This window comes from Letharia lupina (genome assembly GCF_014066315.1).
Source record: "Letharia lupina isolate WasteWater1 chromosome Unknown contig_12, whole genome shotgun sequence".
NCBI lineage: Eukaryota > Fungi > Ascomycota > Lecanoromycetes > Lecanorales > Parmeliaceae > Letharia > Letharia lupina.
In genome coordinates, this window is record NW_023502981.1 from 133,872 (window position 1) to 148,408 (window position 14,537).

At 42.3% G+C, this 14,537-nt stretch overlaps 3 protein-coding genes across 3 annotated transcripts; 1 reads left to right on the plus strand and 2 right to left on the minus strand.

Annotated features, from left to right (window-relative positions):
* Window positions 1–290: 290 nt before the first annotated feature.
* HO133_001122 (uncharacterized protein) lies at window positions 291–1,301 on the plus strand (the record flags this gene model as incomplete). The annotated part of the gene is made up of 1 exon (XM_037292052.1): window positions 291–1,301. The coding sequence occupies one exon, from the start codon at window positions 291–293 to the stop codon at window positions 1,299–1,301; it is 1,011 nt and encodes a 336-aa protein (XP_037151471.1).
* A 119-nt stretch (window positions 1,302–1,420) lies between these two features.
* HO133_001123 (uncharacterized protein) lies at window positions 1,421–4,167 on the minus strand (the record flags this gene model as incomplete). Its single annotated transcript, XM_037292053.1, has 5 exons — window positions 1,421–1,456; window positions 1,519–1,532; window positions 1,755–2,329; window positions 2,566–4,011; window positions 4,067–4,167. 5 exons carry the CDS (start codon window positions 4,165–4,167, stop codon window positions 1,421–1,423), a joined length of 2,172 nt encoding a protein of 723 aa, XP_037151472.1.
* A 1,040-nt stretch (window positions 4,168–5,207) lies between these two features.
* HO133_001124 (uncharacterized protein) lies at window positions 5,208–6,233 on the minus strand (the record flags this gene model as incomplete). The annotated part of the gene is made up of 1 exon (XM_037292054.1): window positions 5,208–6,233. One exon carries the CDS (start codon window positions 6,231–6,233, stop codon window positions 5,208–5,210), a length of 1,026 nt encoding a protein of 341 aa, XP_037151473.1.
* Window positions 6,234–14,537: the final 8,304 nt, after the last annotated feature.

Consider the following 14,537-nt stretch of genomic DNA (forward strand, 5'->3'; position numbering starts at 1 on the left):
AGCATATACATATGTTCTTGCTCGCGGACACATGAGCGTGGTAGGACTGAGACTTCCAGACCCCAATTCCTGATACGAACTTCGTAACGGAAGTGATGAGGCGAAAGACCTAGACCACAGACATGAAACCCGTTTATGATGACCAAGACTGCTAGAAGTCACCATGGTGAAACAGCATGCGGCCATGTACAAATCGAATGACCTCCCCCACCATCTCCTCTACTTCCATTACCATGATTTGGTGAGCTGCACGTCCACTTTCGTGAAAGCTACTCACGGTCCTTTCCACCATGCATATTTTTCCATTCCTCTCAATCGCTCTTACCGCACTGATTCCAGCAACCCTAGCCCAAGGTTATGGCGGCGGCTGGAACCGACATCGAACCTCTACCACCACCACCAGCCCAGCACCGTCCGAAGACACATCCCAACCCTCCACCTCCGACAACCCCAGCACACCAGTCGTCAGCACGGGCGGCGTGCACAAAGGCTTCAACTACGGCGCCGCGACCAACGGCGCCGCCACCGACTTCGCGGCCGAATTCACCGCCGCGCAAGAGCTTTCCCAAGCCTCCGGCTTCAACAGCGCACGCCTGTACACCATGATCGAATCCGGGACGACGGATACTCCATCCTCTGCGTTCAATGCGGCCATCAACACAGGCACGAGTTTACTTCTCGGGATCTGGTGTTCGAGCGGTCAAACAATCGTCACGAACGAGCTGAACGCCCTCGCGGCAGCCGTGAAGCAATATCCAAAACTCAATGCCCTGGTCGTTGGGATCTCCGTCGGCAGCGAAGACCTGTACCGGAACCCTCAAGGGGGTGGCGCCAGCGCCGCCACCATCCTCTCGTACATCAGCCAGACGCGCACCGCCATGAGCACCGCGGGGGTAAATTGGCCACTCGGTCACGTGGACACGGCCAACATCTGGCAAGAGAGCGACGGGGCTTCCCTAATTGACAAGATCGACTGGATTGGCGCGGACGTGTACCCGTACTACTCTAGCGGTTCTCCCTCCAGCCTCAGCGATTTCACCTCCGGCATGGCTGTGATTCCAAACTCGAAGCCCGTATGGGTAACGGAGACGGGATGGCCCACAAGCGGGACGTTCGCCGGGACGTCGTCGGTGGCGTCGTCGGAGAATGCAGCGACTTATTGGAAGACTGTGGGATGTGGGCATTTGTTTGGAGCGACAAATACGTGGTGGTATACTCTTTATGACGGGAATGTTCCCCTTCCTTTTGGGGTCAGTTCGTCGGCAGGAGGTACCAGTCCGAAGTATAGCCTTGCTTGCTAGAGGATGAACGAGCCCTGGCGGTTCTTCTTTCTTTTGAGTTATTTGTATGTTGACCTCGGGCTTTGGAATGCTGAGGTATAAAGACTTTCCGTGGGGTGAACACTGCATAATCTCGAACCTTAATCAAATCCCTTACCCGTGAATGTTCTCCTCGTCTGAGATTTAGGAGACAGCAACTCAGTAGAATTCCAATACTCGAGTGCATGTCGTTGTCAACCCTGTGCCTTGCAACTGCAGTGCCGACGTTAGCATCTCAGTCAGTGCTCAGACCTGCATAGAGCTTCCCAACAACTGGTTTCTCAACCTGGAAGCTCGTCAAGCAACAATGGCCAATACTCCCCTCTACTTTTACAACTCCCCACATCAGTGATTTCTTGGCAGCGTCTACATCCCCTCTCGGCCTATGACATGCTGCACTAATCGCCGCGCTACAGCTTCCAGCGAGCGGCATACCTGGTCGGAATATCCTGAACCCGTTGAGGATGCCGAGCAGTACAGCGATCGTACCAAGCGCGATGACCGTAATGATGGCGATGTTGGAATAGCCGATGTTGGAGATAGACTCACCCGGATCCACGACGCCTTCACTAGTGAAGGCCGATATGCGGGCGAGGAAGATACTTTGAGAGACTAGCCAGTGAAGGATCCCGGAAAGTACCAGCAACGGTACACCGTACTTGTATGGCAATTGCAGCCTGTAGGTCGAGCGCTGAGACCCTGTTGGACTCGTAACGCGCAAAGATTTCCTACTGTATGCGTATCCGGCCCATTCATTCGCAAGCAGCATACAGGTGAAGACGCCGTTGTACGCAAGATAGAGAAAAGAGAGTAAGACCTGTAGCGAATTGGCAACGAGGATGGCAACTAGTAATCCTCCGGTCCCGGGCAAGCTCCAGCTAATCATCGATTCAGATGCGACAGTGCCATAGCCCAGCTGCCACAAGTATGCTAGGCTACGGTCTGTGAGATTTGGATTCCCAATGCCCAATGCGAGACATCCGCCTGCGGCTCCTAGGGTTGCAACGCATCTACTGATGTGTTAGCACATTAGAATTTAGGGAACAGACATCCTGGGCAAATGTGGTGGCAACACGCAGTTGTAGTGTATTAGACTGTGGACTTGCTACTGCTCCTTCCCCCAGCCCCACCTACTCGGAGACACCAGATGAACGCTCAATGGACCAGAAGTCGAGGGCGGGGCCCAAAGGGATATTTTGGCTTAGGTGGAGCGACTCTAAAGTCATGGAGAATAAAAAGTACCCACAAGATGTTGCAAACCAGCCAACGCTTCAAGCTTGCGCTCGAAAACCACCAATGCCGGCGGTTTGACCACTCCATGGGTTTGTCTATCCACTGAGTTTTATTCGAGTTGGTTTTTTGCCACAAACGCCGAAGTCCGCGATTCTGTGACATTGATACTTTTGTCATTCGAGCGTCGTTAAAATGTGCCTTGCTGGCTAGGCACATTCCCTCAGTGCTCGGATCAGGTTCTTGTAGGAAACTTTGAATTGCATCCCCCAGAGTGACTAAAGGTTGCGACTTCTGATTTCTGATTGTAAGGAGCATGCAAAGAGCTTTAGTGGCGTTGCATGCTATCACGATACCCAGAATGACGAGACTGACCTGCACCCGACACTGCTCCTCTACTGGCTGGCTAAAGCAGTATTGAACCGGGCAGTTGTATTGTTGGATTTGATCATGTGTGGTCTGATTCGTTGTTAGTTCGTCATTGATTTCACAGTTGATTGTCCAGTTTGCAGCCCGATCTGCAACCGCATTTACCGAGCAGTCATTTGAGAATGTCTGCTCCGAGATGTCACACATCCACCATGTGTTTCCAAGCCCATTGCCGGGGCCGTACACAAGCGATACGATCATTTCCGACGCACTAATAGCTGGCGATATGAGCAGTAGATCTCCGTGGGCGGATACGTAATCCTGCCCGTAAGCCTTGATACAGTCTCTGTTGTCCAGCTTCTGCCATCCTGACGCATTTTGAAAATGCTGCATGGTGTCGAATGGTCCAGTGTTTGTCCAATTGGTTGGACCGGTCCAGTTGAGAGCCGTGCGATTGGCGGAAAATTCTTGGGCGGCGACACCGTTCACCAATTCCGCGGAAGCCGCAAAGACGGAATATTCTTGGGCGGAGAGAGTTGAGAACACGACACTGTTGTATAGTAAGTGTAATGGAATGCTAGAAAGCGCCATCGACCACCAAAGCACAATTCTACCCCGGCCGATTTGTCTAAGATTGCGTAGGCTGGGAATGCCGATATCCAACCAAATTCGTTTTCGATGTGCTTTATCAATCTCTTCGCGGGTTGGCGACGAGAGGCACTGCATTGTGTAGTTGCTAGCACCTAGGAGTAGCGTACTGAGCAAGTTGATGGCTAAGTGCAGCCACAGACTCAGATGCTTTGTCTTTTGGCAGCTTCCTTGCTGTAGAGTTCCCAGCCCTCCTTCCAGACCATCCCCAGCAGCGACACAAGTGATTACAATCAGGTTGATGACAAGTACAGTTCCCGTGGTGATCGCACACAGAGTGACACCCATGCGCCAGCCTTGGAAGTGGCCAGGGAGTCGAAGAATGTCCTTTTCGGATGTAGCTTTGCCGCTTGTAGAAGAAGTAGGACTTGTTGGCCTTGAAAACCCTAGTGGCGGCGCTCCCTCAGAACAGTCGCAACAGGGCTCCGCAATCTTGTCTGGGGTCCTGCGCAATGCAGTTTTCAGCTAGAGCTCAACCCAACAACACTAGCAATACTCACACATCAATGCTACCTGTCTCAAACTCGTACCTAAGTGGGTCGAAGTCGATCGGCGGGAACACGAAAGGCTCTGGGAGCCATGGGCGTGGCTTTGTACTCATACCCTTGGCGATGCATGTGGGTCAAGGCTCCAGCAGTGGTTCAAAGGCCTGTGTCGAAGAGACGATTGAATGCAGACATGGAGGCCGATAACTCCATCTATACGATGGCATCATCAACGACGTTTTGACATTCACGAAGCACAGCCTCACTCGCTAAGCGACAACAATACGCGACACATGACTAGATATTTGCGGCCCACACGGCGGTCATCCATCAAAAGTGGACTACTGCGCATGTCGGCTCAATCCAACCTATTAGTCGTTAATAGAATATTCATGCAGTGAAGCGTTCGATCACTTGCGAGAATCCACATTCTGGTAGAATAAGAAGAATGTATCAAATCCTCGATGTCTCCGTCCCCATCTTTACCATAAGCCCCAGATCTTTATCCCCTCACATGATACGTACTCACCGCGAAGACCCATGCCAGAAACCTGTCTTGCTCCGTCACAAGTTTCCAACACGCACATAGTGCCATAATCCATCCTAGCGTCTCCACAAAGCTGCAACATGAATACCATCACGATCCGCGCGGCTTCCAGGCCCCACGTTAACGAGTTTATGAATCTGGCTTTGTAGGCTTCGAGCCTCGACTTCGTCCGACCAGGTACAAGGCCTTGAGATGAAGGTCTATATTAAGTTAAGGTATAGATACCTATCCCATGAAGCTGAATGTATGTCTTCGAGAGGGAGGCACTTTCCTGGCGTAAGAAAACGCCAAACATTCACATTTTCTATATTATGTAAGCATCTTTGATAGGTCGGAGGCCTGCGCTGTTTGATCAGTCAGTCCCTTGGGACCCTTCGCCACACCGGGGTGGAAGTATCAAACGACTGGATTGTGATTGCATTAGTTCGTTCATTTGCATGCTGAAAAAGACCCAAACGCCTATGCTACATACTAAGTCTATGCCAAAACCCGACTCATATCCGTGTATCCCATGCCTTTGTCTATGAGCCACCATCGACATGATTCAGTAAGCAACGCACGAAGAGCCCTTTCCTGAAACGCCCATGCTGCTCGTCAAGCCTTGCACCGCTACGCCTTGTTGGTGAAGCCGAGGTCCACCTCAATGCCCTGAGGAGTCACATGCCATCTCCCCTTCGCCAGCTGGCCCTGATCATTCAGCTCGGTATCAGAGATGTCGCTCGCATCCCAGCAACAATACTCTTCGTTGCGAAACATGGCGAGCCAAAAGCGCTCGAGGTAGTGACCCGTTTCAGGATCGACGCTCTTCATGTCCCCCAGAAAGAGGTCCTGTAACATCCGCTGGTAGAGTTCTTTTGGATGCTGGTGGACGGTTTCACGTCTTACCGCGAAGATCGCGCCAGGTTGAAAGCCGACCAACTTAGGCGGTCCGTCGTGGCCGAAGTTGTTGAAGAAGTCTTTGAAGTATTGTGCCGGCGTCTCTTGGGCCTTTTTGCCCTTGAATACACCCTCTGGTGATGACCACTTTGCCCAGCATGGGTATTTCTCCCAGGGAAAGCCTTCCCAAAGGTCGAAGAGCTCCATGGCGCGGTGTGGGAAGGTGGTGACACGTCCTGGCTTGGTATTGAGGGCTATTTCTCTCATCTCAAGTGCGTTGAGATCGGTATGGTCATCAACGCGGGCTTGCGTGAAAAGGGTGACATCCTTGAGGCTCTCGTAGTTCTTGACGATATGATGAAGGTAGGTGTGACCTTCGCGGCCGATGTTTTCGAGGGATTCGGCGTCGAACTGAAGCTCGGGCGTGTGCTTGGGGCCACCTTTGGAGTAGACCTTGCAGTATTCGATGACCGGTTTGAGCCAGGTAAGATCTTCATTGTAGTGCGCGACGACTATTTCAAAGTCCAGATGGTCCCGCGTTACGGTTGAGGAGGCTCTCCTGGATGAAAGGGGTGTTATAGCGGATAGGTCTGAAATAGACTCAGTCACTGGTGTGCTTGACAAAGAGACTGCCGAGGATGAGTCCGACGTTGGTGGAGTCTCAGGCGAAGTTGGCTGTGCGGCTGGCGCAGAGGATGCGGACGGCGAACCGAGCGCAGATGTTTTCAATAGGAATGCGACGGCCGATGGGTCTGACATGTTGAGAGTCTTGAAGTAGGAAGAGAGTGTGGATTGGTATGAGTGAGGATCTAGCGGTTGGAGGATGTGGATGATGGTGTGATAGGAGGACGGTGTTGACTATAGAGAGAGGTGATAGTCGATCTTGAACCTGCTGGCTGGTTAATTTCAAGGTGGAGGAGGGGAGAAAGGAAGAAGCAGGGCGTGAGTAGATATGGTCACAAACGACTCACAATGGTCCAATGTTGCCCATCCTGAAACCCTTCACAGTCCGAGCTCCCAGAGCTGCAGCCAAAGCTCGACGTCATTGTTGAGAGATGAGGTGTCATTTATTTTTGTTGAGGCTATGTCACAACCCAACCAGCAAACGTCATTCCTGATAACAGGGAACAGGATTGTGTTGATGGGATTTGAAAGGTGTTGCCGTACCACTCGGAGTAAGATCCGCACCACGAATGGCATTGTCGGTGAGATTGCTCCGGTGCCAGATCATTGCCATAAGTAATGTATGCTTGACGTTGCTGCCAATAGGTATGATGCTGATGATGGTGATGATGTCAAGTAAGCTGCGGGACAAGCATCAAGCCCCAAAGAAGTGTCCACTCCCATCGCTAGCTAAGTACGAGTAGCAATATCGAAATTGAGAATTCCGTACGCCGTATCCACGATTCAACAACCATCGGACGTATCCAACTGCTCTTTATTTCAAAGAAAAACGTGGATACTGAGATGGCAACCGCAAAGTGAGGACGGCAACGTCAAGGTTTGATTTGCCAACGGCCGGGAGTTTTTCTGGTTTCGTGTCCTAGCGGATTATACGAGAATACAGGTGAAAGCGGGGTTACATCCAATCGGAGGAGTCGCCTCTATCTTGAGTCACCGTCGCCATTTCTGGAAAAGTGAAAACTGAGTGTGTAGGCGCTTAGACCTTCCGCAGGAGATACTCGGCCGAGCACTGGAAAACTGGCTGGGCTGTAATCCTAACACTCAGACCATGTGCCTCATCCTTGACAAAGATGAAAAATTAACACGGCTGTCAGACTTGAAACTTGACAGCCGGGAGTGCGAAAAGGCATCTCTGGGGAAGTTAAAAACTAGTACAAACAAAACTTTATGGTTAGCCTGTCGAGAGAGTTGTAAGGTAGGTCAGGTATCAAATTTTTCCAAGTAGCTTCAGTATCTGCAGCCCAGCTCGTTCAGTATGACGCAAAAGACCTAAGCTGAAGTAGGCGTCGCCACGGGACGCTTGAAATGAGGGGTGAGTTGCAAGGCTTTTGACAACATCGTCCTTGACTGTAGAGGAGCATGCCTATCCTCAAAACTGGAGACACCGTCCCCGAGACTTGGCGCCTGTTGAAACAGGGTGGCCAACGTACTAGCATGATGAGAGCAAAGCAACGAAGTGGAGAATACGTGAGTCAGAAGAAGTGCCAACTGCCAGAAATTTCTAGTTCTTTCTTCCCATAGGGCTGAAAGCCGCCGCTAACAAATGTTTTTCTCGCCTCTCTCACCAAAGTACCTACGGGTACGGTATTCACTTTGGCATCAACAATCGGGTGTCGCCTGAAAATTCCCCAATCATGATGGTCTAGAAGCAAAGTCAAGATGAGTTTTGAGTCACCTTGCGATCTGCCAAATTCTAGCTGTGCGTGTCTAGCCTCAAATTCGAGGTCCTACCGCTTAACACAGCTTCCTTGGCCTCGACGTTTTGAACCGAAACCGCGAAAACTTTCCAGCGTAGCGCTCACTACGGTGTGTTTCTCTTTTTGCCCGGTTGCATTTTAGCCGCCATGCTGCCCAGAAAGCATACTACGAGCAGGCAGCTGCTTGCCGAATCAACCTGAATTATTGTACCCAAAGGCCTTCATTAGCTCATTCACCCACACAACTGTGAGTCTTGAGGCTTGTTGGAACTGGAGATGCAAAGTAGACGCGAGATGACGAGAAAAGCCATGCGGGGGACTGGGTCTCAGCAGACTCTTTGATGCTTGGGGGCGAGGCGAAAAAGATAGAAGAAAACTCTGGGCGTGACTTCGTCAGGCGCCTTCCACTTCCGGTGGGGTCATGCTGAGGCTGTGGGGGACTCTTCGACGAAAGATTGTTCAGAGGTAATGGATTGACGAAATCTATGGAGTAAATTTCTATGTAGAGATAGTCGCAAAGGCCTGTGGCAAAAGGACGCTAATACCATACACACATCAATGAACCAATCAAATGGCCATGTACGTATTGCCACTTGTCCCTGCGTATGACACACATCGAACAGTGGTATCACGGATCGACGTTATCAATTATGAATTTGGAAGAGAATGTTGTACCCCCTGCACACACTCATAGACCAACATTTTCTAGCCTCCCTACTAGTGCGAAAATCAATTTTTGTTGGTTATCATTATTATACATGTGCATTCTCGCTAAGGAAAAATCATGTTATTCCTTTCATGCTTTAGGCTATCATACATTCACCAGACGTAGCATCACACAATTCGGCCTTCCGCATCTTCCCGTCCGCCTATCTCACAGGCTACAATGACGTCTCGATGTTGGCTCAAAGGTTCACCCCACCATGGTCGTATCAGAGACGAAGACTTCTCCTACGAAGACTCGCACATGTATGTCTGACCACGTCAACGCACCCCTCACATCTCCTTGGCATCGCCTCAGTGAGCCTGCTAGTACCGGAGAGACCACCCTCCTGACACGATAGCAGCTCGACATAGACTTCTCCGTTAATGCAGGGACCGGACAGGCTCGGGGAAAGGGACCTTGATGCAGACCTGGTAGCAGAAGTCGTGGACGTAGTAGTAGTGGTCGACGACATCAGAACTGTGGGCAATAACAGCCGAGGACACGAGTCTCCGCTAGTGGTATCGCGCCTGCGTATCTCAAGATCTTCATCGCCGGAGTTATCGCAGAGGGGAGACCCCAAGCCGTTCGAAACCGCCACAGGATACACCGCCTCTGGATCCTCCTCGGGCCTCGCGCGAGGTTAGGCTTCTTCCGTGATGCGGTCCTTCACAGCGCCCGCTGTGCGCGCTGTGCCCGGTTCCGGAAATCGCGCAGGGTTCAGAGCCATGAATCCCAGAAACCATCCTCGCCGCATAGGAAGCGCCTGTTTCCTGCTGGCTGCCCCTGTCGACGTTGGCGGCGCACTCGACGTCGACGCCGGGTGCCCACACGCTGATGAGGGGACCTTGCTGTGAGTCGGAGGCCTCCTCTTCGCAAGTGTCAGCTGAGCCGAAGACGACGATATTAGGGTAGTTGGCGGCCGCAATGGCGGGGTACAAGTTGACATTAACTGAACACTACCCTTCGAATGTGGTAAGGGTAATGGTCAATGAGAGTGCTTACCCTTACGTTCCCTGCACCAGCTACAATAACAGCAACAAGTGCGAGCAGAGCTTGCATTGCTGAACGTCAAGTCCGATCATCTCGGAGCTAACGGTGGTTGATACCCGCCAACTGCGGGTGACAGAAGTCTGAATCATCCTGAGGACTTGCAACCGACTTGAGGCCGCCCAAACTTGACGTAATGATGTCAATCTTGAAGAGATAGAAGGGGAGACTGCAAGCTACTCAACGAGATCTGCTTCAACATATTTGACACAGGTTCCGTGACGCAAATGGATTTCCCCACACGAAGAGAGGACTTTCTAGATTAGATTTGTACACAGTTGTCTTTATCGGATTCTTCCATTGCTGTTAAGCGCAGATTTCGATTTCTGATTACTATAAGTGATGATACTAAGAAAAGTAAGGAGTCGTGTTGTATCCCGCGCGTCTACGGAGGTCTGCACCAAAAATTCTGCACCCGCGCTGGGAATAGCCCTAGCCCTACTTTCGGAAGGCGGCCCTGCAGTGGGAGCCCTAGAACCAGCTTGAAGGAGCGCATATGTTGAACTTTTAGGATCTTCGTGGGCGCTATAGGGTCGTTGAACCCCGGAGTAGGCTGAGGTCAGGCAGACCTTGAGGTGGGGCGATATCCGACATCTGGGCTCTTTTCTTGGCATGGTACAGGACTTTTGGTGCAGACCTCCGTACTCGTATTCACTAGGATTTGCAATCTTTAAATCTAACTCTTATAATTTACTATTTCACGACAATATAATTAAAAACTAGAAAAAAAAGTTATAAGAATATAGAAAACGATTATAAGATTATTATTTTTTTATTAATTAAGCTTAAATTATTAAAGTTATATAATAGTATATTTAGATATAATCGTTAAAGTTTATTACGCTATTATATAAATTAATTATTATTATCTCGATTTTAAAAACTCTTTAAAATATAAAAATCGCTTTTTATATTCTCTTAAAAAAAATCGAGTTTTTTATTATAGTATTATAAAACGAGTATAGAAATCTATATCGAAAGTTCTATATATACGCTAAAACTCTTAGCATTCTTAGCAAATATTTATTAAGCTATATTAGTCTTAAATAAAGCGATATACTACTTAAAACGATTTATTAACGACTCGAAAAGAGGCTAAAGAGCGATGAACTTATTACTGAAAATATTCTTTATAAGAGAGGATTTAGAGTAGATAGAACGTATACCTAGATATATTATCGAAGTTATTTATTTAAAAGACGATAACGAGTATAGAGAAGATCGTTTTAAAAGGGGATATACGATTATATAATTTAAATAAGCGAGTTAATAAGTATATACGTAGTTATATAAAGAATTATTAATAAAAAATAAAGCTATTTAAGAAATTTATCAAATTGCCGAAGAATATTAAGAATACTAAGAGTTTTAGTATATGTATAGAACTTTCGATATAGATCTCTATAAAGGTCTATAAATTAAATTTATAATTATTTTTTTAATTAGGGCTATCGAGTAAGTAGGTAAGCGATCTTTAATAAGCGAACTTTGATAAGCGATATTTGAATTCCTTACACTTTAATAATTATAGAACTAAATCTAATAATTCTTTTTTTATCTAAAAGCCTATATTTCGTTCTATAATTTAAAAAAAGAAATCTCAAAATTCTAATAGAAAATAAAAAAGTTATTCTAAAATCAAATAATGTGTATCTAATTAGAGCTGTTCGACTGTCGAGCGAACTTTAATAAGCGATATTTAAATTCCTTACGCTTTAATAATTATAAGACTAAATTTTAAAATTCTTAAAAATTCGAAAAGTATAAATAGCGCTTTAAAATTTAAAAAATAAATCTTAAAATTTTAATAGAAAATAATAAAGTAATTCTATATGTTAATAATATATACTTATTTTTTTAATAAGAGAGGCGTAAAAGAGCGAGATTTTAATAATTGTGGACGTTAATTTATTTATTCGCGATAAGTTAGTCGATCTAATTAAAGAGCGTAGCGAATTTAAATTAATAATTAATTACATATATAAATTTAAGATTTTTAAGCTTAACTCTATCTTATTCTTTTATATAAGTAAAAATCTATAAATTAAATTTATAAAGTTAAATTTTTCTAAGTTAAATCGAATTTTAGCTTTAGCTCTAAGTTAAATCGAACTCTAATCGCTTATTATACGTTTTTAATTTATATATAAATATATATATAAAGAGAGACGCGCTAAGACTTAATTAGAAAGATATATCGAGTATAGAGAATTAATTCGTAATAATTATCTATAAAAAATAAAGAAAGATTATATTCTTATAGTAAGAAGTATCGAAATATCGAAAAGAAATAAAGATAATATATTAATTAGTAATATAAATTTCATATTATCTTCTATCGTAGTAAAATCTTTCGAATAATAAAATAGCTATTAGAGTAAGATATCGAACGATTTTAATTCGTCTAAATATATATCGTTCGATATTTCTTCTATAAAGGTTATAGTAATATATTATATTAATATAATAAAAATAATAGATTAAGTTATAGTAATATTCTCCGCTTATTAAGTAATAATTTAATGTGAAATCGTAGAGAGTATATAACGTGAAATCTTAGAGAGCTAAGTCGTATTTTTAATAATAATAATCTTATTATTACTTAATTTCTCCGTAGTATTCTTCGTAGTATTCTTTATAATATTCTCCGTATTTATCTATTATAATTTCTTCTCTTACTTCTTAATATAGTAAAGATAATAAATTAAATTATAGTAATATTCTTCGCTTACTAAGTAATAATTTAATATAAAATTATAGAGAGTATATAACGTGAAATCTTAAAGAGTTAAGTCGTATTCTTAACGATAATAGTCTTATTACCGCTTAATTTCTTTATAGTATTCTTTATAGTATTCTTCGTAATATTCTTCGCATTTATTTATTATAATTTCTTCTCTTACTTCTTAATATAGTAGAAATAATAAACTAAATTATAGTAATATTCTTCGCTTACTAAGTAATAATTTAATATAAAATTATAGAGAGTATATAACGTAAGATCTTAAAGAGTTAAGTCGTATTCTTAATACTAAAAATCTTATTACCGCTTAATTTCTCTATAGTATTCTTTATATTCGTCTATTATAATAACTTCTCTTATATTAACTAAGTAAATTAATATAAGATCGTAAAGAGTAGATCTATTATATTATTACTACTAATAACTATCTCTATAATATTCTCCGTAATATTCTTCGTATTCGTCTATTATAAATTCTTCTCTTATTTAACTAAGTATAAGAATATTAAGAATAAATATATTTATATTAATAGAATTAATAGAATAATAAAAGAAGAATAGTTATATAAATAGATGAAAGAATTATTATTTAATCTCGAACGCGTTTAATATAACTATAATATTTAAATATTAATTTAATTTATCTATCGTTAGCTTAAAAGAAGTATATGGAGGAGAATATATTCATTTAAGCTCTTTTTAAGAGTCTTCTAACGCGTTTACGATCTTAATTATTAGTAATAGCGAATTCGTTAAGAGATAATCTAGAGACGTTAGTAATGATTTAAAAGACGAATAAAAGAGATATATATCTTAGATACTTAATAACATTTAGACGAGAAATATCGAGAGCGAATTTATTTATTATTAATAGATTAATAGAATTATAGAAGAAGAATAATTATATAAATAAATGAAAGAATTATTATTTAATTTCGAACGCGTCTAATATAACTATTATAACTATTATATTTAAATATTTATTTAATTTACTAATAGTAAATTAAACTTTATTATTTTTATAGCGTTAGAAAGCGTATACTAAGCTCTATAATTTATTAAATTATAAAGAAATAATATTTATAGAGAGCTAATTATTTTAGAGGATAAGATTTCTATATATAGATTTTTATAGATTTTTAATAGTTATAAACGCTAATTTATTTACTCGCGATATCTAATTAAAAAGCGTAGATCTAATAAATTTATAATTAGTTATATATATAAATTTAAGATTTTCTAATTTAGCTCTATCTTATTCTTTTATATATATTAATTAGTATATATAAAAGAATAAGATAGAACTAAATTAGAAAATCTTAAATTTATATATGTAGCCAATTATTAATTTAAAGTTATTACGCCTTTTGGCTAGATCGACTAAGTTATCGTAAATAAATAAATTAGCGTTCGCAACTATCAAAATCTCGCCCTTTTACGCCTCTCTTATTAAAAAAATAGATATATATTATTTACAATAGTAATAACTTTCTTATTTTCTATTAAAATTCTGAAATTTTTTACTTTAAATCTTAAAGCGCTATTTGCGCTTTTCGAATTTTTAAGAACTTTAAAATTTAGTCTTATAATTATTAAAGCGCAAGGAATTCAAATATCGCTCACTAAAGTTCGCTTATTAAAGATCGCTTACCTACTTACTCAATAGCCCTAATTAAAAAAATGATTATGAATTTAATTTATAGGCCTTTACTCGTATATTAATAATAAATTATAAAGATTAAGTTTTAGCGATTATAAATTCTAATAAATTATAAATTCTAGTAAATACGAGTATTATATATAGCTTTCGATATCTCTAATTATATAATTCTTAAGAAAGAAAGAAAAATCTCATAGTTCTAATATACTTTAAAATTAAAAATTAAAAATTTTGATTTTTCTATATAGGTTTACAATTATAATTAATTATAGTCTAAAAATTATAAAATATATACTTTATATATCTAAGTATTTATTATTAAAGTATCTAAAAAATTTAACTTATATAACGTAAGTAAAATAATAAAATATTAATTTAATATTACTGAGGGTACGCTGAAAAATCATCTAAATAAATATCAAGGTTTTTTTTTTTTTTTACCTCGGCTATTCTAAAGCTGTCAAGAGTACTTCGTAAAATTCGCTACTATTCTATTTTACAATATAACGAATAATTTAAATCTTTT